Here is a 22,040-nt window from a genome sequence, read left to right as displayed (position 1 = left end):
GGAAGTCCACTTCGGGGTTCTTGATGACATTTGCAGGGGGAGTAATCTCTTGGCAATCAAAGTTACAGAATTGTGTTGCTCTATCAACCACAAAAGCATAATACATAGTAATTACTGAAACCTACAAGGAAGCTTTATGGATGAAAAAGTTTATACAGGAATTGAGCTTGAAACAAAAATGATATACTATTTACTGTGATAGTCAGAGCGTCATTCAGCTCTTCAATAATTCAACATATCATTCTAGATCTAAGCATATTGATGTGAGATATCACTGGATTCATGATGTGTTTGAGATGAAAGAATTATAGTTGGAAAAAGTGCATACCAATGAGAATGATTCAGATATATTGACAAAGTCTTTACCTAATGAGAAGCTTAAAGCATGTAGACGAAGAGCGGGCTTGGTACAGCCCACTATGAGTTGGAGGAAGAGAATTGTTAGGTCCAGCCCATATGTGGACTTGGACAATTGGGCATTTGGAGCCCAAATCAATAATTAAAAAGAAAGCAGCGAACGAGGGCAATCGGTGCAACGAGATTGTGCAGCGAGTGGTGACGACGCAAAGAGCGAAAAAGGAGAGAGGGCAGCGTGCGTGCAGAGAACGACGACGACACACAACGCACAGCGAGAGGAGAGAGAGAGAGAGAGAAAATGAGAGAGAAAGATTAGGATCTTGAGTTTTCTACTTGACGATCAATGACCAAATATTATCAGTTTTGACTCAAATTTTATGCAGAGAATCCTTGCAGCAAGCTCTACAATCCTAACGGTGTTGATCTGCAGTTTACCCTCTCTGAGGTACTTTCCTATTATACCCATTTTGTGAGATCTAGAATTCTTTTTGATGAGATCCATCCTATGTGATGATGATATGCTATTCTTGATGTTATTATGATCCTCTGGTTATTCTAAAGAAGATTTACTGTAAACTTGTTATCATTACTATTGATAGTGAAAGTTTGAGGTGGACTATGGTCCCGTGATTTTTTTCACATTGAGTTTTCCACATTAAAAATTTGGTCTCATTGATTTATTGCTCTATTGTTTATGCTGTGCTGGTTGATATTTACATTTTGATATCAAGTTGTTATTTTGATGAAGAAGGAAAAATAATTATTTTGTTTTAACATATTTTTCCAAATAAAAAATTCAAAACTATACAACATGATATCCATATTCTGTCTCTACCTTTCTATTCTTATTTTCTCAAAAATAATCAATTTTCTTATTTTATTTCCTTCACTACACAATCTCATATTAACTATGAACATGAGAGGTAACACTGATCTAATTAGTAGGAACGTAACCTAACATAATTAGATGCTTGTTTTCAAGAACAATCCTCACAAGCATCTAATTAATGTTAATTAAAATAACATCATCTCATGATAAGATCTTGAAAACAAGAAAACGTTCTATTTACTTTCAGAATATTGGGAAACAAGAAAATGTTTCGCATAAAATACAAAACCCAAATACTGGAAAAGAGAATGTGCCGAATAAGAAGACATTATCATATTGTTGCCAAAAATGATGCCATTCAATTTAAACATTTTGTTGCAGGCAGCTAAAACATAAAACAGAAACACATCGATTTAGCTCAAAAACACACGTTGAGGAGACAAACTTGTTGATGATCCATCAGATCGGACCGCACCCTTTCCTGAAGTATCTGGAAAAACGAGGCTTCAGTAACCCATGATTTAGCCCTTTGAACGAATACCTTCCTATGATTAGAAGAACACAGCCTCTTTGGTGGCCCTACAAGTTAACCCCACATTTTGTCCAATCATAAGTTGGGTATTTGAAAGAGTTTCCGTAAGTTTAATGGTTGAAGTTACACCTATGGCATTCCTACAGAAGCTTCTAGGCTTTCTTCCAACCCACGTCTCTCTCTCTCTCTCAAACCCTCGCAACTCTTCCGTTAAATCTAGCTCTCTGTTTCCTGCTCCTCTTTCCCTCTCTCTCCCTCCAACGTGACGCCGCCGCCATGGCCGTGATCTCTGAGGTCGAGGAAGAGGCGCAAGAGCAGCAAAACCCCTCTTCCTCTTCTCCGCCCCCCGCTCCGCAGGCGGATCCCGATGAGGAGTCCTTGGCCTCGGTGCTCGCCAAAAAGGGGCCGATGCCCTTCCTCGAGGCTGCCATCGACCTCGTCAGACGGCAGTCGGATTTCTTCACGGATGAGGCGGCGGTGACAAAGGTCGTACGAGCGGTGACCGCCGCCAAGGAGAAGGTCGACGCCGAGGAGAGGCTGAAGAAAAGGGCGGCCGATGAGGCTGCCAAGGCCGAGAAGCGGCTCAAGGAGGCGGCACAGAAGGCCGCTGAGAAGACGGAGGCCAAGGATCAGAAGACGGAGGCCGCTGCGGCGGCCAAGGATGAGGAGAAGGAGGGTGTGCGGAGTAAGCTCTCTTCTTCCTTTTGAGATCATTATTTCCGTAACATTTAGCTCTGTAGTACTTGTCCGGTAATAAGTTTGAACCTATGATGTCGATTCTGAAGAGTTTGCCTGCTTTCCTGTGCACATGCCCAAGATTTAACCTGAAACATGAGTAATAGGTTCTGGATCATGCGAATGACTAGAAAAGGAACAGACTATGACTATTTGTGGTTCTTCTGAAGATGCAAAATTTGATTTTTAGGAGGGATCCTTGTATATTTGGATGCTTCGAATGGAACAGCAAATCAGATACTTCGTGGGGACGTGCATTGATTGTGCTTGTTTCTTTAATTTTTATGGTGGTCTTAGGTCCGGCAAAGTGGGAAATTCTTTAGATACGAATGCTCGGAACATGTTTAATGTTTTGATCGATGGGAAAAGGCAAGGGTTTATCTTTCTCTTTAGGGGGGCTAAAATGTCTAATATTTTTAACATGTATGAGCTATAGTCGTATTGTTCTACAAGTTGTTACATATGACAATAACTTTTTATGATTATCAATCTGGAACAGCAGAATCTGTCACATTACTACAGTGGGAAATTCTATGGATGATTGAATAGAACAGCAAAATGTGAAATTCTATATATGATGGATACTCAGAACATGTTTAATATTTAAATTGACTGAAAGGCCAAGGGTTCCTCTAATACTAGTTGTTAATTCAGTTTTGAATATCTGAATTATTTAAAAGGTAGTTCCCATCAAGCAAGACTCAGGAACAAGAGCAAATTAAACCGGCAATCCAACAGTATTCCATGTCAACTAAATCTCTGTTGATTAAACAACACCATTACAAAAATAACTTAAGACCACAAGAGAGGAGGATACATCATAACGTGATATATAACAGTACACTGAGCTTCATTACATGTATAAATGGAAAAATTAATCAATACACCAAATAGAGATTACAAAAGAGCAGACAGCAAAATTTAATGGGCTGTAGTAGAGAGCAGGAGGGGATATTCTAAAAGGCCAAGGGTGTTTTGGCAATATTATTAGAACTGGTAAACGCCATTTTCTTTCCTTCCTTGAGAATTAAATGATAAACACTTGTTTTCTTTATATGTAGCAGTCTTTAATTCTTGATGTCTTTGGTTAAGTTCTTGTATGTTTTTAAGTTTTTACTTGGGAAAAAATATTTTCCTTATTCTGTTCCTCATTTTGCAGAGCCAAATTCTGGAAATGGTCTGGACTTAGATAATTATTCTTGGACACAAACACTTCAAGAGGTCACCGTGAGCATTCCAGTTCCTCAGGGGACAAAATCAAGGTTTGTTACTTGCGAGATAAAGAAGACTCATCTGAAGGTTGGCTTAAGGGGACAACCTCTAATTATCGATGTAAGTGTCTATGTAACGGGTCATTTTTCTAGGCAATGCTACATTGAGAAATTGTTCTTGGATTATTTGCTGGTACGCTCTTCTCTTCTTGGAGCGCTTACATTTTTATTGCTAACACCTTTCCAGGGGGATCTTTATCAACCAGTGAAAGCAGAAGATTGTTTTTGGAGCATAGGTATGTTTTTGTGACTACCTTTGGTGCAAATTATGTTATTGCTTTTAGAGCTTACTAGTAAATTCCATTGGCACACAGAGGATGGAAAATTCATTTCTGTACTTTTGACCAAGCAAAATCAGATGGAATGGTGGAAATGTGTGGTAAAGGGTGACCCTGAAATTGATACGCAGAAAGTAGAACCTGAGAATAGCAAGTTATCTGATCTGGATCCTGAAACTCGGCAAACTGTAGAGAAAATGATGGTAAATTACTCATTTGTGAAGAAAACCGTTATGTTTGTTATCTGGTTTTGTCTTGGATTGTTTTAGTATTTTTGTTTGTGGTGCAATCGTTAAAAAATATTCTTTCTTGTGGTTGGACAACAGGTATTTTATGATTTCTGTCTACATTTCTGTCAGAAATTATTTTTCAACCTGCATAATGTTCATTTTGCTGAATGGAACTTGTATCATGCCTGAGCCATCTGTGACATTGTTTTGGAGTGTTTCAGTACCCGGTATAAGTTGTATCATGCCTGAGCCATTTATCTATCATGCCTGAGCCATCTGTGACATTGATTGGCTAAATTTGCTTGAATTTCTGGAGTGGTTCAACTCCATTCTAAATGAATTGGTTGACATTATGAGCGCTGATACCTCATGAGCTTACTGTAATTTTGCTTTACTAAAAAAATTAGTCTTCTTTTCATTTGAATTTTGCAATCTAGTATCTCAAAAACTTTTGCTTTTAAACCATTTGTTCACCTTCTATGATCTCCCTGATATGTGATAGATAAATGGATCTTTTTAAACCATAGAAATCAATATTTTTTTCCTAATTATAATATTTGGGTATTGCATGAGCTCTGACTTCGCAGGAGACTGTTGCATTCAGCTTGCTTTAACGAAATAATATGTTCTTTTTTCTTTCCTAAAATAATTGCTGCAATATAATTATCACAAAGTTTGCTAAACTTGCACTTTGTTTTATCAGGTTTATCCCTGATATATCTTAATAGTTCTTTTTTTTTAACATGAGTTGGATTTAGTGTTATGTTATACTTTTATGTTGTCTGGAGCTAGCTTGATTTTTTTCTTTTTTTACAGTTTGACCAGCGACAGAAATCCATGGGTCTTCCAACAAGTGATGAGATGCAGAAGCAGGAAATTCTCAAAAAGTTCATGGCCCAGGTGAATAAGCTTCTCTAATTTCTTAACATCTTTGCAGGATTCAGCGTTTACCAACCTGTTTGTTTTTGAGTCTCATAGAATTTCTGATTTTTTGCTTGTGCAGCACCCAGAGATGGACTTTTCAAGGGCAAAACTAGGCTAAGATTTCCTTTTTCTGCTTGCAAATAAGTTATAAATGCAGCAGCTCTTCAAGCTCAAGGATACCTGATAATGGAATTAGGAAAATCATGCTCTTAAGCAGTTGTCAGTTTGGCAGATTGGTTGAAGATCCTTTTGCAGCCCTCCTTTTCTGTTCCTTGTTTTCCTTAGTAGTGCTTAGTAGTACAATCATCTGCCATGTTTTGTGAACTTGAGGGACTAATTGATCTCTTGGTAACGGAAAAAGCCGTGATGTTTGCAACTGAAACTTGCATCTATGTTTTGCTTGTGGAGGTATTACTTTTCATGGTTGGGACCTTGTTGCCTTTGTGACATTGTGGTACTTTGGGCATTTATGCCGCTTGCTATGAAGTTGTTTATGTCAACGAGCCAATTGCAAATATGTTTTGGTTGTTCTCTTATGCTAGGAACTCAATCTGTCTCAGACTAATGAATGGTAACATGTCTACTGTTCCCTGGACAACTAATTGGTAAATTGCTGCTATGTTGCTTATTTTCCTTGGCATTTTGACTATGCTTGCTCCTCTAAAGTGCTTTCTTGCTCTTTGACTTCATGTTTGCTGCTGCAGTTATATATTGGAAACATCTTTTCATGAATACGTTTTGAGGCAGGTGGCAATGTTAGACATTTGTTACAGACTTGCAACTTTGATTATGTTTAGTAGATGACTTTGCCGCCATCTTTACATGAGAGAATGGTCTGTAGCTGGGTAAATGTTGACATTTTTTGGCCTTTTACTCTTGTAATTGTCAACCAACAGCTTGTTTCCCGAGTTTCTCTAGTCAATAGTAGTAGCTTAGATACTAGAAATTCTCATTAGATTGATGTTGATGTGTGCTTCCATCATCTTTGTTCTTTATGTTTGGAAACAGAATGTAGAGTATGCTTTTATCTGTGTGTTTTGATTTTAAGAAGGTAAATAACAGATTTCGTCATGAGAAGCCATTGCAACTGCAGAGAGCAGTCAGATCCAAAAATAAGTAAATAAATACAATAAAATGATTTATTTCTTGGATTATGATGGGGAATACCGACTTTAATTGTATGTAACAGCCCATAAAGGATGCTTCTGCTACGATAAACAAAGCTATCTTATAAGATATCGTATTGCGCCTGTCATGTGATATTTTATTTCCCTTGAGACTAAGCTGTCGACTGTTCTTTCATAGTTTGCACACAAAGTCAAGCAACATGCTGCATTTGAAAGAGATGTGTCGGTTAGCTGGTAGATATTCGTGCTGGAATGGGGCATGGAATCCTTGTGAGTTTTGACTTGTTCCTCCTGTATCCGTTGCTGTCATATATATATATATATATATATTTCTCATCATTGTAATGGCCTTTCTTGACTCTCTTGGCCAATAATGACTAACTCTATTCGGTTCAAGGTTATCATCATTGTAATTGCCTGCCTTGACGTTGGATACAGCAACTACTACGCGGGTGGACCTTCATTAATGATCCGGACCGCTAACACAACGCAACGCTGCAAATGGGTGCAAATTCTTGGATCTAAATCCATTAAACGACGGATCCTTGGTTCGTCGTATACCAGTATCTTCGACCCGAATCCAAACTTTCCAGTTTGAGATTTCTCGACCATTGACTTAGTATCGATGTTTGTTATCCTCTCACTTTTACCCAGGAAATAGAACGGGTCCGGGTTTGGACACATATGATCCTGATTCTGTGGGAGACCGCCTCGTGATTCGCGTGATGGGTACGAGATTGCGGGACACGTCAATCTCCCACTTAGGCACCAGTTGATTCGGACACCTAACTGCCCGTAACATTACCATCACCTCTCCCTCTCACTGTGTCAGCCCACACGGCGGACCCGCTGTTTTGCCCTGGTCTTGGATGGCTGCGTTGGCAGCCCACTGCACTAACCCGCCAACGCAGCCTCCCCAGAAGGCGACCGCAGTTCACCCGACAACGGCCACACATTTCCTGTTGGCCAATCAAACAGGAGAACCATGGTGGGACCCACTCCTGCCTTTTAAATACCCCGTCACGTCACCGGAGAGAAGAAGACGTGGACGAGTGTTTCTTCGCGTATTCAAAGAAGAGGTCGCGCCGGCGCCGCTGCCACGGATGGCCCTCTCCGCCGCCGTCGACACTTCATTCCTCCTCTCCGCCGCCGCTGACCGACAATCCTCCAAATCCGGCGCCCGCCCTCGTCCCGGGAAGCAGGCGTCATCCTTCTCCCCTTCCTTCCTCCGCAGCGTCGCACCTCGCTTCGCTGGCCTCTCCTCCGCTCTCATCCTGCGGTTCCCCCCCCAACTTCGTGCGCCAGCTGAGCACCAAGGCGCGCCGGAGTTGCTGCAACATCGGCGTCGCTCAGATCGTGGCGGCCTCGTGGTCGAACAGCTCGCCAGCGTTCGAGACCCCCCGGTCCGCGGCCTCCGAGGACGCCGCCGTCGCGGCGGAGGACGCGACCCTCGTTAGTGGTGGTGCGTCCCAGAGCACGCCTGTAGAGTCACCGTTTCCGTTGACGGGGGAAGCGAAGGCCTCCGCTGCCGTCGCAAAGGCTGCAGCGTCGCTCAACTCCGATGGGAGCCTCGCGGTCCACGCTGGTGATTGATCTCTCTCATCTTACTCTTTGACGTGTTATCTCTTCCACTTCCTTTCACGATCTAAGGTTTTGATGGTAGAAATCGGCCTTCTCCCCCCCTCCCCCCCAAATTCGTGAGATCTCGGCCAATTATTCAGATTATTTGCCCGCCCAAATATATGTTCATATTGGGATCTGAGATTATTGCATGCGTTGCTTCAAAGACATTGTTGTCATGGCCCGATAGGTGAGAGATTTGGACGCCGTACAGCCACAGATGCCATTACCACTCCGGTCGATCGGCTTACTGGTTCAACAACTCAGATGAGCTGATTTGATTTCAAGGTATCTGATCGATTCGATAACTATCAATTGCAATAACTTCTCTTCCGGTTTTTTTGGTGATATGTAAGGTCTTAATTCTTGTAAGTAATTTGCAGGAAAAGAGACATGCTAGCTTTGAGTACGGTAGATACGGCAACCCAACAACACAGGCTTTGGAGGAGAAGATGAGGTGCCTGTTGCTTGTGCTTGATGGATATGTGGGATCTGCTGAAATATACTCTATGCTGATGCTAATTCTTTTGCTGGAGCAGTGCCCTGGAAAGAGCCGAATCCACTTTGTTTGTGTCATCTGGCATGTATGCCAGTGTGGCTAGCTATGCTGTTGGCTCTGGTCCCTTCTGGTGGGCACATTGTGACCACCATAGACTGTCATAGGAAGACTAGAATCTTCATCCAAAATGAGCTTCCAAAAATGGGAATTTCGGTAATCCTCCAAGTCTCTCGTCACATATGAAGACTGCTTTATCTTGGTTGACTGGCCGGGAGGCTGTATAAATTCATAGCAGTGTATAATATAAACTTAGCCTCTGCAATTATGTGCCCAAATGCCAACTTTTCTTTTGTTATTCTGTGTTCCTGATTTCTTTGTCATTGAAATGAAGGTCACTATCATTGATCCTGCTGACATCGAGTCCCTAAAAGGTGCACTTGATCAAAATAATGTGGGTAAATAAGGCCATGAGTACTTTACTCTTATGCTTTAGAATACTCCCAGTTGCAGTCAAGCTAACAAATGTGTTTTTATTAGGTAACTGTTTTCTTTACGGAATCTCCAACTAATCCATTCCTCCGATGTGTTGATATCGAGTTGGTTTCACAACTCTGCCACGACAAAGGAGCCTTGGTTTGTGTAGATGGTACCTTTGCCTCACCTGTGAATCAGAAGGCATTAACTCTGGGTGGTGATCTAGTTTTACATTCTGCTACAAAGTTTATTGCTGGGCACAATGATGTAAGCCATCAAAAATAGCTACACAATTATTTTCTCATTTCTTGTTTTTGCTTAACATATAAAAATGATTTAACCTTTTTTAGGTGCTTGGTGGTTGCATCAGTGGTTCTGAGGAACTTGTCTCCAAAATTCGCCAGTATCATCACGTTATCGGTGGTGTTCTTAATTCTGTAAGGGAATTTCCATTGGACTCTTAATTATTTGTATTTGTTACACACACGATGTCAGCTGTGAGCTTCAGACTTTAAGATTTACGAAAACATGGGCAAATTCTCCTATCCCTTGTGTTCTCTTTATTCAAGTTGTGTGTGACAGTTCTCAGAGCAACATATTGATATCAAGAAGTTTTTAATTTTAGCTGCAATGTGTCACTCTCTAGTTCCCTGCCAGTTGTGCATGGCCTGTTAAGAATGATTTGGGAGAAATATTGATCACTGATGATTTACATCAAACATGTGCAAATCATTAGCTATAGTATTATTACGTAAATCTTTATCTTTGCACTTAAATGGATTGGACATTTTGCAAAATTCATTTAACTAACTGGCAGAATCTTATTTCCAGAATGCTGCATATATGATTCTCCGAGGCATGAAGACGCTGCATCTGCGCGTAGAGTACCAGAATAGTACAGCAATAAAGATGGCCCAATTTTTAGAGAAGCATCCCAAGGTACATGAAAAAAGCAACCTTGTGTTTTCTCCTTCTAGGGTTTTTGGGTAATTCTCTGCTGAAATATGAATTGTATTTCGATTTCACTCATGATTCAATGGGAAGCAGTTTTCTATGGCCGCTGATAACCACAATGGCAATTAAATTGGTCGATGTTGGTTTGTAAGACTTCATGTGAACCTTGTTCTAGGACATCATAATCACCAATGTCAATCATGTAACCAATGGTCAAGAATTTTGCAAATGTTCAATGTTCACCTAACAGTATTTTAATCCTTCAGTCTTCTTGCTCGGAGGAGGCCTACTATATTTTCGCTTATTCAATTCTCAGTTTTCCCTTGTACCCATCAGGTTGCGACTTGTAATTCTTACCATTTGGTGCCATCCGGTGATAACAATGAAGAAAGACTGGCATAACCTCCACAACTTGTCCATGAACCTACATGACCCCTTTCCTTGTTCCAAAATCACATTGCAGTTGGTCTCCTCAAGATGGTAATCACCAAGGATGCATGCATGACCTTGGGGAAAATTATATTGACACATGGATCTTACAACCTTCTAAGGGAGTCCTTGTGACTAGGAAAATGAAGGCTTGTGAGATACAGAGTGATTCTTTCCCTAGGTAAAGGGCATGTGCTTGGGTCTCATTTCAAATCTCTAGTCTCCTCGAGATGAATTCTTTACTCAATTGTTTCCGATCCACATTCTCCTCATTGTCTTCTTTTGCAGAATCTATAGAGATCTTTAATACTTTCCGAACTTGTCACCCTACAAATACTGCAGAAGTCATCTTTATAGCTAGATTTTTGGTGTATTGGCTTCTTTTATGACCTTACATACTGGAGTAGTGTTCTGAAATGGGCCATGTGGACTACATATGAGGTGGTAGCATACTATCTATCATATCTAGTGCTGGGACTATGCCATATCAGTTGCTCCAAGTGGCCAACCATGGAAGCTGATGAGTACTGTGTTCCATGTTGTCACATATGTGCTACACCCACTTGGGTGGGTCTGATAGTGCCAATGGATCCAGTGTTTTGGTTGAATATGTATGATGAATTCTTTCAGTATACTGTATTGAGGATGGAGGAGCAAAGGAAAAACAGAATACTACGATGCAAGTAAAAAGAAGAGAAAACTGATGTAGTATTAAAAAACAGGAGGATTGATAAAAATACTTACAAGATACCAAATGCACACAGACTCACTCTGTCTTACTTCATAAACTATGATCCTATTTATAGGACCTAGTGATAACCACCCTATGACTACTAGATTGAGGTAATTATTGAAACCACCTTATCACTACTAGATCATGATTGAGGTGGTTATTGAAATCATCCTGTAACTATTAAATCATGATAACTATCTAGATAGATAACTATAAATCAAATCTTGCTTTTTTCTGCTTGTCGCTTCCATCTCTATTCCATCATCTCTTTTTCCTTTTTTTTTTTTCTTTGCAAGTGATAAATGGGGAGGATGAGATTCGATCTTGAAGCTTTGATAAGTAACAGAGTCAAACAATTTTAACTAGCTAAGTAGCAGAGTCGCATACATCCTCTAAAATTTGTTGGATAAGATTTCAATTCCTCAACCATCTCCCTTTAGTATAGTCTCAATCATGTCCTCATCATCACTCTACTTCCTTTCCATCTCCTTTGCTTTTTTTCTTCTTTCCAACTCTTTTGCATCATCTCCTCTCGACTAATTATCCTCTTTTCTTCTGAAGCTCTTATCATCTATTTCTCTATTCTTTCTCTACATCACCTTCGTCAACTCCATGATTTTCTGATTTTCATCTATCACATCTCCACCTACTCGTTATTGGGCTGACAACCCACAAATTCAGTCCATAGTGGGCTTGGGCAGCCCACAGCTCACCCCCTCTTAACTTAACCTTAATTAACATTAGGGGGGTGTGAGGTAGAAAAAGGCATAAATAGGATAGCAATGTGGGAGAAGAAAACAGTCACGGGATTCCAAAGAAAAGGAGGAAAACAAGGCAGAAAAGGAAGAGAAAGAAAGGGAAGAAGACAAGAACAACATAGAGAGGCTGTTCTGAATTATCTAGTAGTGTTCTCATCTCAGGTTAGATCAAATCTATAGTAGACTCTTGCTGTGATTACTTGGGGAGGTTTTAGATATTGTTGGCAGTGACGTGATCCTTGTATCCCAGTTATTCTCTTGTGATTGTTGCTAGGGTTTAGGGCAAGAGATTGAGATTTGTATATTCATAATTCTCAAGTGGATTATCTCTAGTTTGCCTCGTGGTTTTTACCCTTCACATTGAAGGGATTTTCCACGTATATCTTGGTGTTCCATTTAATTGTGGTTCCATTTAATTCCGTTGCGTATTATGGTCTTCTAGTATTTGTTAATATACAAAGGTTATTCTGTTTATATCCTCATCAACTGGTATCAGAACAAAAGGATTTTGGTGATTTAATTTTGTATTTGAACATAGAGGTCAGTAATGTTTCTCGCATGATTAGTTTAAACGGAAACAATTGGATGATATGGAAACCAAGAATGGAAGATCTCTTGTGTTGCAAAGATTTGTATGGACCTTTGCGGGGGGATAGTGCAAAACCCATAACTATGACAGATGATGAGTGAAAGAGGTTAGATCGAAAAACAATTGGATTTATTCGACAGTGGTTTGATGATAGTGACTTTCACCATATTTCTACTGAAATTTCTACATATTCTCTTTGGAAAATATTGGAAAGTCTCTATGAAAGAAAAACAGTCGGCAACAAAGCTTTTTTTATCAAAAAACTTGTGAACCTAAAATATAGAGAAGGTACTTCTATTGTTGAACATTTGAATGAAATGCAAAGTATTACTAACCAGTTATCCTCTATGAAAATATCTCTTGATAATGAGTTGCAGGCATTGTTACTTCTCAATTCATTACCAAAAAGTTGGGAGACACTAGTGGTTTCCCTCAGTAATTCTGCGCCAGATGGTATTGTCACTATGAGTCAAGTAACAAGTAGTTTATTGAATGAGGAGTTGAGAAGAAAGAGTTCGGCAACATCTCAGAATGATTCACAAGCACTTATCTCATAGAACAAAGGAAGGTCAAAGTCTAGAAGCAGTTCACGCATGGGTAGAAGCAAGTCAAGATCAAGAAAATATATTGTTTGCTATAATTGTGGTGAGAAAAGACATTACAAGAACCAATGTAAGCAACCTAAGAAGAGCAAGAAAAAGGGAAAAGAAGTGGAGTCTATAGAGTCAAAAGATAATATCACAACTACAATGTAGGGTGGTGATTATTTGATTTTGTCTCCTTCTGATGATATTTTTTCTTGTGTGTGTCAGGATCTTGAGTAGGTGATTGACATAGATGCTTCTTATTATGCTACACCACGGAGGGAGTTTTTTGCTACATACAGGTATGGAAATTTTGGTGTTGTCAAGATGGGCAACTATGGCACGGCAGACATCATAGGCATGGGTGATATCCATTTAAAGACCAACCTAGGCTGCAAGTTGGTGCTTAAGGATATGAGACATGTGATTGACTTGAGGCTGAATTTAATTTCAGTTGGAAGGCTAGATGATGAAGACTATGATAACAGATTTCACAAAAGGCAATGAAAGCTCAGTAAGGGTTCTCTTGTTATAGCTAATGGAAAGAAATGTCATACTTTGTACATGTTGCAAGCTAAAGCTTATGGTGAGCAGTTAAATGTTACAGAAAAAGACTTCAGCATGGAGGCGGCTGGGATACATGAGAGAGAAGGGGCTACAAGCTCTTTCCAAGAGAGAGGTATTACCAGACCTCAGAGGTATACATCTGAACCCTTGTATTAATTGTTTGGCAGGTAAACAACATAGAGTTTCATTTGCTAGTCCTGCTTTGTCTAGAAAAATGCATGTCTTAGATCGTGTTTATATAGATGTACGTGGTCCTTTGAGGACAAAAACTCCTGGTGGATCTGTTGATGTTCTTGGTATAAGTGGTGCACTTTATTTTATCACTTTTATAGATGATTTTTTCAGGAAAGTTTGGGCCTATGCTTTGAAGACTAAAGATCAGGTAATTAATGTCTTCAAAGAGTTTCATGCTAGGATTGAAAGGGAGACAGAAAGGCAATTGAAATGCATAATATCAGATAATGATGGTGAGTATACAAGATTGTTTAATGACTATTGCAGGTCACATGGGATCCAATATGAGATGATAGTTCCTGGTACACCTCAGCATAATGCAATTGTAGAGAGGATGAACCGCACCATCATGGAAAAGATCAGATGTATGCTTTTACAGGCCAAGCTACCCAAAAGGTTTTGGGATGAGGCTTTGAGGACTGCAGTTGATGTGATCAACTTATCATCATGTACAACCCTAGATGGTGATGTTGCAGAGTATGTATGGTTAGGGAAAGATGTTTCCTACAAGCATTTGAGAGTGTTTGGTTGTCGTGCATTTGCACATGTTCCAGATAATGAGAGGTCCAAGCTGGATGGTAAGACTAAAGAATGTATTTTTCTTGGTTACTCACATGATCATTTTGGTTACAGGCTTTGGGATCTAGAAAAGCAGAAGGTGTTTAGAAGCAGAGATGTGGTCTTCTTTGAGGATCAAACCTTTGAGGATTTGAAGAAGAAGGCACCAACCAAAACTTCTACAGAAGGATTAGCAGATTGTGACCCAGTTATTCCTCCAGTATATCAGGGTGATAGGGGAGATGTGTAGGAAGATGACGTAGAGCCTGACGTTGATCTACCTACAGGACATGTTGAGCAAGAAGAAGTAGGAGAGCAAGTTCCAGCAGAACCTCAGTTGAGAAGATCTTCTAGACAACGTCAACCTTCCAGAAGATACTCTACATATGAGTATGTGATGCTTACTGATGCAGGTGAACCAGAGAGTTACCAAAAAGTAGTTGAAAGTGAGCAGAAAGAGAAGTGGTTAGTTGCTATGTAGGAAGAGATGAATGCTCTTCAGAAGAACCACACTTATGATTTGGCGCTACTACCAAATGGAATGAAGGCCTTGAAGAACAAGTGGGTTTTCAGGTTGAAGACTCAAGAATATTGTTCTCAACCAAAGTACAAAGCTAGATTGGTTGTGAAAGACTTTGGTCAAAAGAAAGGTATTGACTTTGAAGAGATTTTTTCTCCTGTTATTAAAATGTCTTCTATTCGTGTTACTCTTGGTATTGCTGCTAGTCAGGACTTGGAGGTTGAGTAGTTAGATGTGAAGACAACTTTCCTTCATGGGGATTTGGAGGAGGAAATTTATATGGAGCAACCAGAAGACTTCAAAGTTAAAGGTAAAGAGAACTTTGTCTGTAAATTAAAGAAGAGCTTGTATGGGCTAAAGCAAGCTCCAAAACAGTGATACAAAAAGTTTGATTAATTTATGATAGAAAATGGATACAAAAAAACGGCTTCAGATCATTGTGTGTACATCAAATGGTTTGGTGAGAATTTTATTATTTTCTTACTTTATGTTGATGACATGCTTATTCTTAGAAAAGATATGTCTAAAATTGACAGATTGAAGAAGGAATTGAGTGAGTCTTTTGCAATGAAGGACACGGGGCTAGCAAAGCAAATACTAGGTATGCAGATTTCCCGTGACAGGAAAAATAAGAAGATTTGGTTGTCACAGGAGAAATACATCGAGAAGATATTGGAAATATTCAGTATGAGCAATGCAAAACCAGTTGGTTCTCCTCTTGCAGGTCACTTCAAGTTGTGCTCAAAACAGAGTCCGTGAAGTAATGAGGAGAATGAGAAAATGTAAAAGGTTCCTTATGCTTCAGCAGTTGGAAGTTTAATGTATGCAATGGTATGTACGAGGCCAGACATCGCATATGCAGTTGGTGTTACTAGCAGATTTCTTGCAAATCTAAGCAAAGAGCACTGGGTAGCAGTGAAGTGGATTTTTAGATATCTCAGAGGGAGCTCTAAGGTTTGTTTAAGCTTTAGAGGTGGACCACATGTGTTGACAGGTTACACAGATGCAGATATGACAAGAGATATAGATACGAGAAAGTCTACTTCAGGTTATATACTTACTTTTGCAAGGGGAGCTGTGTCATGGCAATCCAGGTTGCAAAGGTGTATTGCTCTCTCCACCACAGAAGCAGAATATATTGCTGCTACAGAGGTATGCAAAGAAATGTTATGGATGAAAGAATTCTTACAAAAATTGAGGCTGAAACAAAAAAATTATGTGGTGTATTGTGACAGCCAGAGTGCCATCCATTTGTATAAGAACCCAATGTTTCATTCCAAGTCAAAGCATATAGATGTCAGATACTACTGGATTCGAAATGTATTTAAAGAGAAGCAGTTGCAGCTTCAGAAAATTCACACAGATGACAACGGAGCAAGCATGTTGACAAAAACTTTACCAAAAGAAAGACAGGAGATATGCCGACAGCTGGTCGGCATGGCTTCATATTGAGGAGTCATGGGACAACCTCCCTTATGGGCTGAAGGGGGAGGTTGTTGGGCTGACAGCCCACAAATTCAGCCCATAGTGGGCTTGGGCAGCCCACAACTCACCCCCTCTTAACCTAACCTAATTAACATTACGAGGGGTGTGGTGGCTACATTTTGGAGGTAGAAAAAGGCATAAATAGGGTAGCAACGTGGGAGAAAAAAATAGCCACGGGATTCTGATAAGACCCTAAAGTCTTATCGTAAAAAAGAAGAAGAGAAAGGGGATGATCACTTCGAGGGGATCGGCCCTCCTTGATCGCTTCGAGGAGATCGGCCTCCTAAGGTTTGTCACAAGACAAAAATAATATTTTTCATAGATTACTGAAAAGAAGCAGTTACATCCCTATTTATAGAGTTCCACCCAGAGTCCATCAGGACTTGAACTCTAATAATAAATAAATATTAAATAAACCTCTACTTGATTCTAACTGAACCAAACCGTTTCAATAAATAACTGGACTAAACAGACTCAATAAACATTATTCAAAAGCTCATAAAAAGGTTCCTAACAGTTCCTCCTTCTTCAAATCAGCCTTGTCCTCAAGGCTAAGCAGCATCAATCTCGGGGAACTTATCTTTTAGCACTTCAGTCATAAGCTATCTGTAACGCATCACAACCGTTTGATCAAGTAAGTATAGTCTCCACTTTCTGACAGTGTAAGCAATAGGTCGATCTTTCAGTGTAGTAATCGTTGCAAGAAATTCCTGGCCTTTGCTATCATAAGTTAAAATCCGTCCATCAGCTTCGAATATATCACAGCCTTCAATGTGGTAGGCTAATTGGGTTGCAACTTTCCTGTCCATAAAATTATTAGTGCTATCTGTATCAATCAAAATAGTAATAGGTTGATGCTTCAAAGTTCCTCCGATTTTCATAGTTTGTGGGTTAGTGTAGCCAGCCAATGCATGTACTGTATGTGTGATGGCTTCAATATCTTCATCGGTTTTCATACCTTTATGATCGGAGTCCAACTCTTTTACTTCCGGTTCCTCTCTAATTGGCTCAATCATCAGAAGTTGCCCTTGTTTACATCAGTGCTCTATACTCCAATTTTTATCATAGTACAAATCCCTTGCTAATCTTTCCTTGCCAATTTTTTTCTCATGTAGATTTGCAAATGAGATCGCAGCTATCATAGTGCGGGGTTGACGAGCCTTAACTTCACACCGGATCTCTGGAATAAGCCCTTCAATAAATGTATCCAGAAGTTGTCGGTCTGACCAATCTCTAGCTTGATTTGACAATTTTTCAAACCTACTATGATATTCTAACATTGTAGAAGTCTAACGAATTTTGGCAAGCTGGCAATCAACATTCTCATATTCGGATGGGCCAAAGCGAACAAGAAGTCCTCTTTTGAACTGCTCCCACGAAGGAACTCCGTGGAAAGTTGTCGGTCTGACCAATCTCTAGCTTGATTTGATAATCTTTCAAACCTACTCTGATATTCTAACATTGTAGAAGTCTGACGAATTTTGGCAAGCTGGCAATCAACATTCTCATATTCGGATGGGCCAAAGCGAACAAGAAGTTCTCTTTTGAACTGCTCCCACGAAGGAACTCCGTGGAAAGTTTCATACCAATTGTACCACTGGAGTGCATCTCCCTCGAGCTGGATTGAGGCCACTTCTACCTTGGATTCTTCTGGGGTTCTGTGAAAACGGAAAAAAATTTTCTACCTCAGAGATCTAATTGGTCGGATCTCCATCTTTCCATCTCGGAAATTCCATCTTCATGTGTGAGTAATTTGTGTCACAATCTTGGGGCCCTGTATTTTTAGATCTGTGCAACGTAGAACTTGAGCCCCCATTTTGTTGAAATTTGCTGAGACTCTCCAGTAGGCTCTTTTTGAAATCATTAAGTGTTTCTTGCAGTCGGTTCTCAATTCTGATTTCCAATGCTTCCATTTGTGCTTTCACCAAGTTATCAGTGGCCATTGCGTAAGACTGCAAATCTATAATCTCAACTCCTATTTTTGGTGTCAGTCAAGGGCATCAACACTGTCGATGCGAAGTTGCCGAGGAGGTGGACGCCAAGGCAGTGCTGCGGTCGCTGCGTTAGAGGAAGAGTTGTTGCCCTGTTTCTATCGCTGCGTAGGGTGAGAGCTCCGGGGCTAGAAGGCGACTGCGTCGATGTGGCTACAGCTATTGCGACCTAAGGGGCGATCGCCGAGCAGCGGGGTTGAGGCTGCGGTGATGGCAACCTGTGGTGATGGCAACCTGCAGTTGTGGTAGAATATGCTAAGTAAGGGGGAGGTGGCGTTAAAGCGGCCGGGGTTGAGAAGAAGAATCAGTGTTGCGTGCGTTGCTGGGGTTGAGGCAGGGCAGTATACTTGCTGTGATTGCTGCGTTCGCTGTTGGAGGGCGGCTGGTATAGAACGATGGGTTAATCGTTGGCCAGGAGTAGTGGCGGTAGTGGTTGCTAGCCAAGAACTGTGGTGATTGGTGGCTGTGGCAAAAAAATGCAAAGTTACTCTGTTGTGGTTGCCACGAAGAGGGGAGGTCGAGCGACTGCAATTGCGACGGTTGCGACCCAAGGGAAGGCAGTGACGGTGGTGCGACTGGGGGCAGCGGAGCAGCGATGGTGGCGCGGTTGTGGCAGCGTCGCCGACGGTAGAAGTGACGACGGGGTTGGTCCACTAGCCGGGAAGCAGCGGCCATGGTCCTTCTCGCTCAAACAGGGTGGAGCATCAAGGAGGGAAGGCTGCTGGCTGGGGAGCAGCGGCGACGGTGGTCGCTGGCCGGAATGCAGCGGCTGTGGTGGGGCTGGCCGAAAGCAGGGGAGGCAGGGGCCCCTTTCGACCAGATGGGCTTCAAAGGGGAGAGGATGTGGTTGTGGCGGGTACGACGCAACGAGGAGGGGACGTTGCTGGCTGGGGAGTGGCGGCGGCGATGGTCGAGCGGCCGAGAAGCAACGGCGGCGGTGGAGAAGGAGGAGTCGGCGGTGTCGCGTTTGGGAATAAGGGCAACCGGTGAGTTGCCTTGTTTCTGTCACTACGGATGCAGAGCAAGGAGGATCGGCAGCTGGGAGGCATGCGATGGTCGTCGCACGGTGGCTGGCAGCGGTGGTGGCTCGGCAACGAAGGAGAGGGGTGACGTTGAAGTGGCCGAGAAGCAGCGGCGGCAGTAGATGCAACCGGCGCTTGCAGCAGTTGAGGGACCGGCGGCTGCTTTATTTTTATCGCACCACAGAAACAGTGACGCTGACAGATTGCGCGGCCGAAGCTGCAACCGAGGTAAGGCAGCCATGGCGGTGCGGCTAGGGCAGCATCGCCGACGGTAGAAGCGGCGATGGGTGGTCTGCTGGCTGGGAAACGGCGGCTGCGGCCCTTCTCGCTCGAGCGAGATGCGGGCAGCGAGGTCGCTGGCCGGGGGGGAGGGCAACGGCGACGGTGGTGGCTATCGACTGGGCAGCAGCGGCGGTAGGTGGGCTGGCCGGAAACAGGGGCCCTAAAGTCTTATCGTCGCTCTGATACCAAATGATAAGACCCTAAAGTCTTATCGTAAAAAAGAAGAAGAGAAAGGGGATGATCACTTCGAGGGGATCGACCTCCTTGATCGCTTCGAGGGGATCGACCTCCTAGAGTTTGTCACAAGACAAAAATAGTATTTTTCATAGATTACTGAAAAGAAGCAGTTACATCTCTATTTATAGAGTTCCACCCAGAGTCCATCATGACTTGAACTCTAATAATAAATAAATATTAAATAAACCTTTACTTGACTCTAAGTGAACCAAACCAATTCAATAAACAACTGGACTAAACAGACTCAATAAACATTATTCAAAAGCTCATAAAAAGGTTCCTAATAGATTCCAAAGAAAAGGAGGAAAACAAGGCAAAAAAAGGAAGAGAAAGAAAGGGAAGAAGACAAGGACAACGCAGAGAGGCTGTTCTCAATCATCTAGCAGTATTCTCATTTCAGGTTAGATCAAATCTACGGTAGACTCTTGCTGTGATTACTTGGGGAGGTTTTAGATATTGTTGGCAGTGACGTGATCCTTGTATCCCAGTTATTCTCTTGTGATTGTTGCTAGGGTTTAGGGCAAGAGATTGAGATTTGTATATTCATTATTCTCATAATGGATTATCTCTAGTTTGCCCCATGGTTTTTACCCTTCACATTGAAGGGGTTTTCCACGTATATCTTGGTGTTCTATTTGATTGTGGTTCCATTTAATTCCGCTGCGTATTATGATATTCTAGTATTTATTCGTATACAAAGGTTATTCCTATTTATATCCCCATCAATCGCTCCTTCTACTCTTCCCTAATACCTGATCATAACTAATATTTTGTATATTTTAGAATATGACCATGGGCAACAAGATGCCTTGTCCACTGCTTTTCATCACCTTAGAACACCTACTGGTGATAAGCTTCTTTCCTCACATGGAAACATTTAGGTTCATGTTTAAATGTTGTGCAGGAGTCTGCCTGTCTATTTGTCCTGCATTTCTTTTGGAAGTTAGATATTTGGTTTTTTCTAGGAATGCCTTGAAAATTTATCTTGGATCTTATACACAAATTTTTGTGTTCTGCCCATTGACTCAAAAAAGAAAAATGGTGCACAGGAAAGAACCTCCAATTGGTTTATACTGCTTTATCAATCTTGTTGGTGAGAAACCTAACACACAGCTTTGCCAGATAATTCATGTCTATTATCCTGGCCTTCCAAGTCACCCGGAGCATCACATTGCCAAGCGCCAAATGACTGGTTTCGGGGGTGTCTGTCAGTTTTGAGGCAAGTTCCTTCACTCCATCATCATCATCATCAGCATTTTTCGATTTGTTTGTTTGTATCTCTACATGTTGATGATGCAGGTGGCCGGAGACTTGAACACTAGAAAGAATTTTGTTGATTCTTTAAATATACCGTACCTTGCCCCTTCCTTTGGAGGCTGCGAGAGCATAGTAGACCAACCTGCCATCATGTCTTATTGGTAATACCTCGTGTCTACGCTATTTTACGGTAGATTATTGACGAAGGATTTGGCAACACTTAGAATCCTATCCACATGCTAGAATAATATAAACTAGGCACGAAATATTTGATGACACACGAAAGAACCAGTGCTAGTTTTCTCAGTCATCTTTTCTACACAGGGACCTCAGCGGTTCGGAAAGAGCAGCCAAATATGGAATCAAAGGACAACCTGGTCAGGTTCAGTGTTGGGATTGAGGGTTTCGAGGATCTCAAAGCTGATATCATTCAGGCCTTGGACAAGATCTAATTAGCGTTGAGCTCTCTTGTGAACCTGATCGAGCACAAGCCGTTGTGCATTATGCTTCTGAATGCTCCATGAGATGAGATGGTTAGAGTGATGAGCAGTAGCTATCTATCTATTGCTTTCGCCTTACCATTTTTACATGATGCTCAAGATTGTAATTTCTTAGACAGTTCTAACACAACGATAGGATTTAACTCAGAGAGTAAGTTTTCTTTCTTTTTTTCTACTTATAGGTATGGTGTGATGTTGCAGATATCGAACTCATGCTGATCTCGGGTCGAATCAGTATGTATTGACGTACAATCATAGAATAGAATAGAATAGCATAGCATAGCATGTCGGTACATGTTGCAGTACTTTTTTTTCAAGTGTTCGAGTGCAGGCACATGTCGTGTGGATAACTATAATAGCCTTCGTATTATGTGTACTATCTAATATGTAGAGGTAGAGAGAGGCCTTTGTGTACTAATTATTTTTTATAGGTTGGAGTTTTGTCTCAATTTACTTGGGATTCT

At 41.3% G+C, this 22,040-nt stretch overlaps 1 protein-coding gene and 1 pseudogene across 1 annotated transcript; both read left to right on the top strand.

Annotated features, from left to right (window-relative positions):
* Positions 1 to 1,910: 1,910 nt before the first annotated feature.
* On the top strand, positions 1,911 to 5,656 carry LOC135653350 (protein BOBBER 1-like). Its single transcript, XM_065175242.1, has 6 exons — positions 1,911 to 2,403; positions 3,613 to 3,785; positions 3,912 to 3,960; positions 4,039 to 4,205; positions 5,049 to 5,132; positions 5,236 to 5,656. The coding sequence occupies exons 1-6, from the start codon at positions 1,995 to 1,997 to the stop codon at positions 5,272 to 5,274; spliced, it is 921 nt and encodes a 306-aa protein (XP_065031314.1). The 5' UTR covers positions 1,911 to 1,994; the 3' UTR covers positions 5,275 to 5,656.
* Positions 5,657 to 7,199: 1,543 nt separating this feature from the next.
* Positions 7,200 to 22,025, top strand: LOC103971325 (cystathionine gamma-synthase 1, chloroplastic-like; annotated as a pseudogene).
* The last annotated feature ends 15 nt before the right edge of the window (positions 22,026 to 22,040 follow it).

This window comes from Musa acuminata, chromosome BXJ3-11, assembly GCF_036884655.1.
Source record: "Musa acuminata AAA Group cultivar baxijiao chromosome BXJ3-11, Cavendish_Baxijiao_AAA, whole genome shotgun sequence".
In the NCBI taxonomy this organism is placed as follows: domain Eukaryota; kingdom Viridiplantae; phylum Streptophyta; class Magnoliopsida; order Zingiberales; family Musaceae; genus Musa; species Musa acuminata.
The sequence above is the reverse complement of the archived record's forward strand: the minus strand, read 5'-3'. Positions and strand labels throughout refer to the sequence as shown.

Excerpts from the sequence above, each read along its gene's own strand:
- LOC135653350 (XM_065175242.1), top strand. The coding sequence starts at position 1,995 with ATGGCCGTGATCTCTGAGGTCGAGGAAGAGGCGCAAGAGCAGCAAAAC. Across the intron at positions 2,404-3,612 it reads GGAGAAGGAGGGTGTGCGGA|AGCCAAATTCTGGAAATGGT; the intron begins GTAAGCTCTCTT and ends CTCATTTTGCAG. Across the intron at positions 4,206-5,048 it reads AAACTGTAGAGAAAATGATG|TTTGACCAGCGACAGAAATC; the intron begins GTAAATTACTCA and ends CTTTTTTTACAG.